This window comes from Entelurus aequoreus, linkage group LG15 (genome assembly GCF_033978785.1).
Source record: "Entelurus aequoreus isolate RoL-2023_Sb linkage group LG15, RoL_Eaeq_v1.1, whole genome shotgun sequence".
Lineage (NCBI taxonomy): Eukaryota > Metazoa > Chordata > Actinopteri > Syngnathiformes > Syngnathidae > Entelurus > Entelurus aequoreus.
In genome coordinates, this window is record NC_084745.1 from 51441216 (window position 1) to 51453128 (window position 11913).

The 11913-nt window shown below is 42.7% G+C and overlaps 1 protein-coding gene across 1 annotated transcript; it reads left to right on the forward strand.

Annotated features, from left to right (window-relative positions):
* The first annotated feature begins 1503 nt into the window (after positions 1–1503).
* Positions 1504–7005, forward strand: LOC133630332 (major histocompatibility complex class I-related gene protein-like). Its single transcript, XM_062021893.1, has 4 exons — positions 1504–1667; positions 2354–2620; positions 2900–3178; positions 6374–7005. The coding sequence occupies exons 1-4, from the start codon at positions 1613–1615 to the stop codon at positions 7003–7005; spliced, it is 1233 nt and encodes a 410-aa protein (XP_061877877.1). The 5' UTR covers positions 1504–1612.
* Positions 7006–11913: the final 4908 nt, after the last annotated feature.

Consider the following 11913-nt stretch of genomic DNA (forward strand, 5'->3'; position numbering starts at 1 on the left):
TTACTATAACAATCTACAAGGTTAATATAGGTTGCGTCTCTTTCTTCCCCTCCATTTTTCTGCATTCTTTTGTATCTCTAGTTATCATTACGTATATGTATTGTTGCATTTGAACAACTGTATTGTTGATAATAAAGGTAGATTATTGGTATTGTTCATTATCAATAGCGCTATTTCTATTGGTATTTGTATTGCTCCATTTGTAGTGTAATAATGCTCATTGTCATTTCTGTATTATTTTTTATTTTCGCTAACTGCTTATTTGCTATCACTTTTACCATCATATTTCTACATGTCGTATTTGCTGATGTTGCTCTATTGTTGTTGTTGTTGTTGTTATTGTTGTGTTTGCTGTTGTTGTTTGTGTCTCTCTGTCTAATCCCCCTCTTGTCCCCACAATTCCCCCCTCTGTCTTCCTTTTTTCCTCTTTCTATCCCCTCCTGCTCCGGCCCGGCTGCACCAAATGATAATATAAATACATTTAATAAAGTCAAATACAAATAAGGCAACAAGAGAAGTATCCTACACTTCTCTTTTGTAAAGTAAATCTGAACAGCCGATATGGGCATCTACATCTACTATATGATTTGCCTGAGAAGCTGGGCAGGACATTATTATTATTATTAAGAAAAAAGAAAAAAAAAGAAATCCCTCATTGACATTACCATTAGACATTTATAAAAATAAATAAAAAAGAACAATAGTTTCACAGTGGCTGTGACTTGCATCGCATCTCATAAACTTGACAACACACTGTGTTCAATATTTTCACAAAGATAAAATAAGTCATATTATTGGTTCATTTAATAGTTAAAACAAATTTACATTATTGCAATCAGTTGATAAAACATTGTCCTTTACAATTATAAAAGATTTTTACAAAAATCTACTACTCTGCTTGCATGTCAGCAGACTGGGGTAGATCCTGCTGAAATCTATGTATTGAATGAATAGACAATCCTTTTGAATCGGGAAAAAATCATTTTTGAATCGAGAATCGCGTTGAATCGAAAAAAATCGATTTGGAGTCGAACTGTGACCCCAAGAATCGATATTGAATCGAATCGTGGGACACCCAAAGATTCGCAGCTACCAGGCACTGTCAAGAAGAGTAAAAAAGACAAAGATTGAAGGTGGCAATGAATGGGGTAGAGGGGCCCACAAAGATACTCTTTCAGAGGGACCACAATTCCCAGCAAGGGCCTTGACAAGCAATATTAAATAGATGATAAATAACTATGATATCAATAAATGTAACAATGTTATATAGCAAAGTATAAGTTGTGTCTAAGTAAATGTAACTGGTTACTACTCACCTATGTGGATAAGTGTGTTCACTTTTGACAGGTACAACAAAATAAAAGTAAAAACATAATAAAAATGATTTATTTGTCATAAGAAACCATCTTTATCTTTCGTGACGGTCGCTGCGTTTAGAAACAAGCATCCAGTCAATGTTTGGCTTCACCGTGTCTAATTTCACTTTCACTTTCTTTGATATTGTGCCAGCAGAAGCGTCTGCCTCACACTTTTCCCCCACGTTCAGCACTTTGGCCACAGCCAGTCAATGGCATGAAAAGTGACAAACATCTTTTTGTTTCGTGCTGACATCATGGACTTGTTTTTATTCTTTCTTCTGGTCGTGCAAATGCACAGCGTGACGCCTGGTAAGTCCTTTTTATAACTTTATAAATGATTATTCATCGATCCTCTTTGTGCCTTCACTTATTTGACTTCTGAGAGTTTCTATTACTTATTAATTATATTCATTCTTATATTATTCAAGCCTTTTATTACTTAAACCTGGTTCTTTTTAAACATATTTTATTGTTTTCCCTTTTTCTTTATCATTCAACAAAATATTCAAAGTGTTCCAAGAAAGTTCCAGAAGCAGAGAAATCCGTAATTTGTTTTGGCTTCAGTTTTTTCTTGTTGAAAGACTTATTTGTCCAAGGCTTGTAAGAAGGAACACTGACTTCCTGAAATCTTCAACCACGGAAGTGTCAGAAAGTAATCAAGTGTAGTAACATCATCCCGCCACAAGGTGTCAGTAAGAGTCGACATCAAATGGGCAGAACAGCTTGTGTTCATATTCAGCCTCCATTGGAGAAAAGATATGTTTATTTTCAAAATGTTGAAAGTGTCAACAGATGTCCAATAATAAAATATATTATTCATGTGTTGTACTTGTCATAGAACACCATGTGAGTCTTGACTGTGATATCTAGCAGTGTTTGATGTTGACTTTAAGACCCCACTGAAGACTGAATGAGCTCAAATATTCACAGTGCAAGATTGTTGAACATGAAACTAAATAATAAAAAGTCATCTTGTTGTTGTGTTCTTCTTTCAGTGATTCACACGCTGCAGTATTTCGAAACTACGTCCTCTCAAGTTCCAAACTTCCCAGAGTATGTGAGTGTTGGTTATGTTGATGGAGTTGAGATTAGTTACTATGACAGCAACATCAGGAAAGAAGAATCCAAACAGGACTGGATGAACAAAATCACAGCAGAGGATCCAAAATACTGGCAGAGACAAACAGAGATCAGTGTTGATAATGAGTTTACTGCCAAACACAACCTTGAAGTTCGTAAGAAGCGTTTCAACCAAACTGGAGGTTTGTTTATGTTGAACTTTCTACTACTTAAATATATTTGATGTACTCTTGTTATACTGTAGTAAAACACACATTACTGCACTGATATACCTTGTCTCTGTCCATCCCATAATAACCTACACTAATACTGTGTGTGTGTGTGTGTGTTTGTGTGTTTGTCTGTGTGTTTGTGTGTGTGTGTTTGTGTGTGTGTTTGTGTGTGTGTGTGTGTTTGTTTGTGTGTGTGTGTGTGTTTGTGTGTGTGTGTGTGACTGTTTTACAACACTTTGTGTGTCTCAGGTGTTCACATTGTCCAGACGATGTATGGATGTGAATGGAATGATGAGACTGATGAGGTTACAGGTTGGGAGCAGGCAGGTTATGATGGAGAAGATTACATATCGTTGGACATGAAGACATGGACATGGACTGCAGCAAAACCACAAGCTTTCCTCTCCAAACTCCAGTGGGACCAGAACATATTTATACTAGACGACAGAAAGTATTATTACACTGAGGATTGTCCTTCTTACTTGAAGAAGTATGTGAAGTATGGGAAGAAGGTCCTAATGAGAACAGGTAGAAGCACACCTTGTACTTTCACCTCTTTTTTTCTTTCTCTCACCTTCTCTCCATCTTTACCTCCATCCACACCTTCTCTCCATCTTTACCTCCATCCACACCTTCTCTCCATCTTTACCTCCATCCACACCTTCTGTCTATCTTACCTCCATCCACACCTTCTCTCTATCTTAACCTCCATCCACACCGTCTCTCCATCTTTACCTCCATCCACACCTTCTCTCCATCTTTACCTCCATCCACACCTTCTCTCTATCTTAACCTCCATCCACACCGTCTCTCCATCTTTACCTCCATCCACACCTTCTCTCCATCTTAACCTCCATCCACACCTTCTCTCCATCTTTACCTCCATTCACACCTTCTCTCCATCTCTACCTCCATCCACCCCTTCTCTCCATCTTTACCATCTTTACCTCCACCCACACCTTCTCTCCATCTTTACCTCCATCCACACCTTCTCTCTATCTTAACCTCCATCCACACCGTCTCTCCATCTTTACCTCCATCCACACCTTCTCTCCATCTTAACCTCCATCCACACCTTCTCTCCATCTTTACCTCCATCCACACCTTCTCTCTATCTTAACCTCCATCCACACCGTCTCTCCATCTTTACCTCCATCCACACCTTCTCTCCATCTTAACCTCCATCCACACCTTCTCTCCATCTTTACCTCCATTCACACCTTCTCTCCATCTTTACCTCCATCCACCCCTTCTCTCCATCTTTACCATCTTTACCTCCACCCACACCTTCTCTCCATCTTTACCTCCATCCACACCTTCTCTCCATCTTTACCTCCATCCACACCTCTCCATCTTTACCTCCATCCACACCTTCTCTCCACCTTTACCTCCATCCACACCTCCTCTCCATCTTTACCTCCATCCACACCTTCTCTCCATCTTTACCTCCATTCACACCTTCTCTCCATCTCTACCTCCATCCACCCCTTCTCTCCATCTTTACCATCTTTACCTCCACCCACACCTTCTCTCCATCTTTACCTCCATCCACACCTTCTCTCTATCTTAACCTCCATCCACACCGTCTCTCCATCTTTACCTCCATCCACACCTTCTCTCCATCTTAACCTCCATCCACACCTTCTCTCCATCTTTACCTCCATCCACACCTTCTCTCTATCTTAACCTCCATCCACACCGTCTCTCCATCTTTACCTCCATCCACACCTTCTCTCCATCTTAACCTCCATCCACACCTTCTCTCCATCTTTACCTCCATTCACACCTTCTCTCCATCTTTACCTCCATCCACCCCTTCTCTCCATCTTTACCATCTTTACCTCCATCCACACCTTCTCTCCATCTTTACCTCCATCCACACCTCTCCATCTTTACCTCCATCCACACTTTCTCTCCACCTTTACCTCCATCCACACCTCCTCTCCATCTTTACCTCCATCCACTCCTTCTCTCCATCTTTACCTCCATCCACACCTCCTCTCCATCTTTACCTCCATCCATACCTTCTCTCCATCTTTACCTCCATCCACACCTTCTCTCCATCTTTACCTCCATCCACACCTTCTCTCCATCTTTACCTCCATCCACACCTTCTCTCCACCTTTACCTCCATCTACACCTCCTCTCCATCTTTACCTCCATCCACACCTTCTCTCCATCTTTACCTCCATCCACACCTTCTCTCCATCTTTTCCTCCATCCACACCTTCTCTTTATCTTAACCTCCGTTCTCATCTTCTCTCCATCTTTACCTCCATCCACACCTTCTCTCCATCTTTACCTCCATCCACACCATCTCTCCATCTTTACCTCCATCTTCACCTCCTCTCCATCTTTACCTCCATCCACGCCTTCTCTCCATGTTACCTCCATCCACACCTTCTCTGCATCTTTACCTCCATCCACACCTTCTCTCCATCTTTACCTCCATCCACACCTTCTCTGCATCTTTACCTCCATCCACACCTTCTCTCCATCTTTACCTCCATCCACTCCTTCTCTCCATCTTTACCTCCATCCACACCTCCTCTCCATCTTTACCTCCATCCATACCTCCTCTCCATCTTTACCTCCATCCACACCTTCTCTTTATCTTAACCTCCGTTCTCATCTTCTCTCCATCTTTACCTCCATCCACACCTTCTCTCCATCTTTACCTCCACCCACACGTCTCTCCATCTTTACCTCCATCTACACCTCCTCTCCATCTTTACCTCCATCCACGCCTTCTCTCCATTTTTACCTCCATCCACACCTTCTCTCCATCTTTACCTCCATCCACACCTTCTCTCCATCTTTACCTCCATACACACCTTCTCTCCATCGATACCTCCATCCACACCTTCTCTCCATCTTTACCTCCGTCCACACCTTCTGTCCATCTTTACCTCCATCCACCCCTCCTCTCCATCTTTACCTCCATCCACACCTTCTCCATCTTTACCTCCATCCACACCTTCTCTCCATCTTTACCTCCATCCACACTTTCTCTCCCTCTTTACCTCCATCCACACCTTCTCTCCATATTTACCTCCATCCACACCTTCTCTCCATCTTTACCTCCATCCACACCTTCTCTCCATCTTTACCTCCATCCACACCTTCTCCCCATCTTTACCTCCATCCACACCTTCTCTCCATCTTTACTTCCATCAACACCTTCTCTCCATCTTTACCTCCATCCACCCCTCCTCTCCATCTTTACCTCCATCCACACCTTCTCTCCATCTTTACCTCCATCCACACCTTCTCTCCATCTTTACCTCCATCCACACCTTTTCTCCATCTTTACTTCCATCCACACCTTCTCTCCATCTTTACCTCCATCGACACCTTCTCCCCATCTTTACCTCCATCCACCCCTTCTCTCCATCTTTACCTCCACCCACACCTTCTCTCCATCTTTACCTCCACCCACACCTTCTCTCCATCTTTACCTCCACCCACACCTTATCTCCATCTTTACCTCCATCCACACCTCCTCTCCATCTTTACCTCCGTCCACACTTTCTCTCCATCTTTACCTCCATCTACACCTTCTCTCCATCTTTACCTCCATCCACACCTTCTCTCCATCTTTACCTCCATCCACACCTTCTCTGCATCTTTACCTCCCGCCACACCTTCTCTCCATCTTTACCTCCATCCACACCTTCTCCCCACGTTGTCTTCTGTTCACACGTGACATCACTTCCTGTGCAGAGCTTCCAGAGGTGTTCCTCCTCCAGAAGACGCCATCCTCTCCAGTCACCTGCATGGCGACAGGTTTCTACCCCGACCTCGCCGACCTGTTTTGGAGGAAAGACGGCGAGCAGATGTTGGAGGACGTGGAGCACGGAGAGCTGCTCCCCAACCACGACGGAACCTTCCAGATGTCGGTGGAGCTGAAAGTGGAGGTGACGGCCGAGGTGGAGGGCAAGTACGAATGTGTGTTCCAGCTGTCTGGCGTCAAGGAGGACCTGGTCACCAAGCTGGAGAGAAGAAGCATCCTGAGCAACGCAAGCCATGAAGGTGAGAAAGACACATTTAGTTGGAGATGTTTCCCATCACAAGTCCACCTGTCACCATTATTGATCCATGTCACCATGACAACGCTTGACGTCTGCATGCAAAGTAGTCATGAAGGTTTCCTCTTCATGCTTTGTCACTCCACTTGTGCTTTTTTGCTCTCCACAGACAACTTGAGCGTCGCCCTCGCTGCCACGGCGGCGGTCGTCGCTGTGGCGGCCGTCCTGGCGGCCATCATCATGGTCATGGTCAGGCGTCACAGAAACAGACAAGGTGAGGGACACCAATGTCCTCCGTCTTCTTCTTCTTCTCGGTCCAGGCCGTGAGTTGATGCTTTCATCCGGGCTGCATGTTTTAGTTGCCTTCCAGCCAAACACTCAAAGATCCACAGAGACAGAGCGCACACTCTCACATAGAAACACGTGAGGAAAAAGTCCATTTCACCTTGTTTCCCTTTCATTTCAGCCCAGTACGATCCAGCTCGTAAGTAAAACATCTTTTCTTTGAGCCGCAAGAAACAAAGCCGTGGTGAAGCGTCACTCACATGGAGGTCTGATGTGGACCTTTGTTACAAGTTTAGCCTGAAAATCCCAACTTGGGCTGACTCCTTCACAATAAAAGAGCCTCCTGTGAGCACACGCAATACAAAGTGTGGCATATCTCACGTTTGACATGAGTCCTCATGATGAGGATCAGCCAAATGAGACCTCAAGTGTGCTGACTCATCAAGAAGGTATCCTAGTCAGGAAGTAGAAGAGCAGCACTCTGCTTCTTCATGTTTCCAAGTCACACCTCAAAGATCTGATGTGAGTGACGAGGCACCTTCTGGATGTTCTTCCTTCACCGTTTGCGTTTGTCCCGCAGCTCGCCACGGCGGCGTGGAGCTCTCCGAGAGGGTGGCGGCTGAAGGCTGAGTAAGTCTGCACCTCCAAATGTTCTTGTGTGAAGATGATGTTCAACTTGGTTCTGTTGGGAATGTGCTGAGTCATCTTCTTCCTCCAGGATGCTTTGTGCACTGGAACACAGAGAGATGTCTCCATCGCTGAGGGACGTCATGGAGATGTGCTTTGTTCTTCATCCCACTGCTCCTCACGCTATTCCATCTATTCTTCTTTGGCCGTTAAAATACTTTCAACATCAAACGTTGGTGGCTATAAAATCATTCGGGGCTCACGTTTCATGGCCTTGACATCATGACGAGGATTTCTTCTTTCTTTGAATGGCCGCTGCTTATGATCAATATCACATTGTGTCACATCTCTGTCAATAAATCCGTTTGTTCTCCACTCGCCTCGCACTGCTTTCTTGGGGACCAGGAAGGGTCTCGCTCATAACAATGGTAGAAATAGGTCGTTTTTATTTATCTTGTATTTTTTCATTCAACACTTAAATCCCTAGATCAGTTTCAGGTTTATCTGTCCATATCATATTCTTTTTTTAGTATTTTATGCCCTTTTTGTCAAAACCCTGTTTTGTTATGGCAGGGGTCGGAAACCCGCGGCTCTAGAGCCGCATGCGGCTCTTTAGCGCCGCCCTAGTGGCTCTCTGAAGCTTTTTAAAAAATGTATGAAAAATGGAAATAGATGAGGGGAAAAAATATATATTTTTTGTTTTAATATGGTTTTTGTAGGAGGACAAACATGACACAAACCTCCCTAATTGTTTGTTATAAAGCACACTGTATATTAAACATGCTTCACTGATTCGAGTATTTGGCGAGCGCCGTTTTGTCCTACTAATTTTGGCGGTCCTTGAACTCACCTTAGTTTGTTTACATATATAACTTTCTCCGACTTTCTAGGACGTCTTCTTTTTCTGTCTCATTTTGTCCACCAAACTTTTAACGTTGTGCGTGAATGCACAAAGGTGAGTTTTGTTGATGTTATTGACTTGTGTGGAGTGCTAATCAGACATATTTGGTCACTGCATGACTGCAAGCTAATCGATGCTAACATGCTATTTAGGCTAGCTATATGTACATATTGCACCATTATGCATCATTTGTAGCTATATTTGAGCTCATTTAGTTTCCTGTAAGTCATCTCAATTCAATGTATATCTCAAGACACACTATCTGTATGTAATATGGCTTTTATTTTGTTGCGGCTCCAGACAAATTTGTTTTTGTATTTTTGCTCCAATATGGCTCTTTCAACATTTTGGGTTGCCGACCCCTGTGTTATGGCAAAACCACTAAATAATAATTTTTACTAAACGTAATTGCAATCTTAAATAGGTCAATAATTCATAACATCATTGATTTTAATTCATTATTTTTTGAGCAATGACATTTAAAAAATGTCATAAAAATGTTAAAAATGTATTTATTTTTTTACTTTCAACACTTAAGTCTCTCGATAAACTTCAGATCCATCCCTCGTTTCTGTGACGACCTGTCAGGTGTCACATGGTCTGTTTGCGTTTGTGTTTATCTCCTAGTCAGCGCTCTTATTTTGGTCCCACTTCCTGTTTGTCTCCCTGAGCGCTTTTCCCTCCTCACCTGTCGCTGATTGGCAGCCTGGCCACACCTGGTCATGGGGTGAGGGTGATGGGTCAAATGCAGAGGATGATCTCACCACACCTAGTGTGTGTGTGACAATCAATTCCGCCAAAGAATGTTTTCATTGGGTTATCTCCCAAAATGAAAGAGAAAATCTTGATATTGCTTTTACTTCTGCTATCAGGCAATGTGCAACCAAATCCAGGACCCAGCTTCAATAACATCAGTACTGCTGATGAATTTAGAGCCGGGTCAGGCCTCCATTTAAATAATAGGAGTCTCCTGCCAAAATTAGAGTTAGTCAAAATCTGGATTCCAGCAAGAAAATGCAGACTTCCTTATCTTATCTTAAGGTGGCTAAGTAAAGCAGTCTCTGACAAGGACGTTGCTATTAATGCATATAATGTCTTCCCATGCCATCGTCCTGGAAAAGGTGGAGGAGTGGCCATATATTGAAAAAAGACATTTCTTGTTATCTTATTGTCAATCACTAAACAATTTGAACTTGACGTGTATTTCTGGTCTTGTCATCCTGGTCCGGACAGAAGGGCGACACGGCAGTGCGGCTGGATCAAAAATGAGGTCAGAGACGCTTGACTGAACAAAAAGTTGCTTTATTACAAGCGAGCGTGGTCATACAGAACTGCAGTTCCTGGAGGAGGTCAAGTCCAAAAAATGTGGCACTCCTAACTTGGAGAAGCCGAAGCAGTTTTATATTCCTCCTTCCTGTCACATACCAACATCCCATCTTATTGCCCATGTATTGCCTGAACTACTCCAGTCTACATGCAAATGTCAAACTAACTATTTAATGATGTGCTCAAACTGAAATACTACTATTTACTTCAAGTGATGGTGTGCTTTCTCCAAGATATTCACCATATGAGTTCATTAACGACATTGTATTAGCAATGGGTGCTTAGTTTAGAAAGGGGGATGTAATGATAGTGTTTGACCACATGGTGGTAGTAAGAGTCTACAAATGACTAGGAACCAATATATAGTATGTGTCAGGTAGGACTCTTTAGAGAGGAACACACCTTGTATGCACGAGTGTTGAAGTAGCGTTGGTGATATGTGATCGTGATTAAAAGACACTTCTACAAGTCATCCAACGATGTGTTATTTAAAACAATAACATAACATGGTACCAGGAGTAAACAAAGATCGAAGTGGTGTATTGTGGAAAGCGACATGGATTTGAAGCCACCTGAAAAGCTGAAGCTGAGTGGAAATGTCGACATCAATTGGCGCACCTTCAAGCGCTGTGGGTCGCAGCACAAGCCAAGGCAGTGTCCAGCATTTGGTAAGCAAAGTTCCAAATGCTATGGAAAAAATCACTTTGCCAAACAATGTTTTGCAAAAGGAAAACCATGCGCTAAAAAGGAAAAATCTGTCAATGTAGTGGAGGACACTGATCTGGGTGAAACATTCTTTGTCGGCCTAGTGAACAGTGAAAATAAAACAGAAGAAGTAGTCAATGCTGTTGATAAAGACAAGTGGATTGCACTGCTACAAATAAATGGACCTCGAGTTACCATGAAACTAGATACTGGTGCAAAGGCAAACTTGATCAACATGTCACACATCAATGAGATGAGAGAAATAACAAAAATCCACAAAACAACAGTTGCACTGAAAGACTACAATGGTCGTAGCATTGACAGTCTGGGCACATGCAAATTGAGAGTCACTGTAAAAGGAAAAGTGCACCACCTGCTATTTTCAGTTGTCACTGAAGAACGCGAGTCATTATTGGGTGACAAAGCATGTGAAGTTTTAGGACTGGTGAAAAAAGTGTATCTTGTGAACACAGATGTGAGCGCTCAAAAAATTGAAACTGATTTAGTAGTGCAGAACTACGCTGGTGTGTTCACTGGTTTTGGGGCTTTACCTTTTACAAACCCCGTTTCCATATGAGTTGGGAAATTGTGTTAGATGTAAATAGAAACGGAATACAATGATTTGCAAATCCTTTTCAACCCATATTCAATTGAATGCACGACAAAGACAAGATATTTGATGTTCAAACTCATAAACTTTTTTTTTTCTTGCAAATAATAATTAACTTAGAATTTCATGGCTGCAACACGTGCCAAAGTAGTTGGGGAAAGGGCATGTTCACCACTGTGTTACATGGCCTTTCCTTTTAACAACACTCAGTAAACGTTTTGGAACTGAGGAGACACATTTTTGAAGCTTCTCAGGTGGAATTCTTTCCCATTCTTGCTTGATGTACAGCTTAAGTTGTTCAACAGTCCGGGGGTCTCCCTTGTGCTATTTTAGGCTTCATAATGCACCACACATTTTCAATGGGAGACAGGTCTGGACTACAGGCAGGCCAGTCTAGTACCCGCACTCTTTTACTATGAAGCCACGTTGATGTAACACGTGGCTTGGCATTGTCTTGCTGAAATAAGCAGGGGCGTCCATGGTAACGTTGCTTGGATGGCAACATGTGTTGCTCCAAAACCTGTATGTACCTTTCAGCATTAATGGCGCTTTCACAGATGTGTAAGTTACCCATGTCTTGGGCACTAATACACCCCCATACCATCACACATGCTGGCTTTTCAACTTTGTGCCTATAACAACCCGGATGGTTCTTTTCCTCTTTGGTCTGGAGGACACGACGTCCACAGTTTCCAAAAACAATTTGAAATGTGGACTCGTCAGACCACAGAACACTTTTCCACTTTGTATCAGTCCATCTTAGATGAGCTCAGGCCCAGCG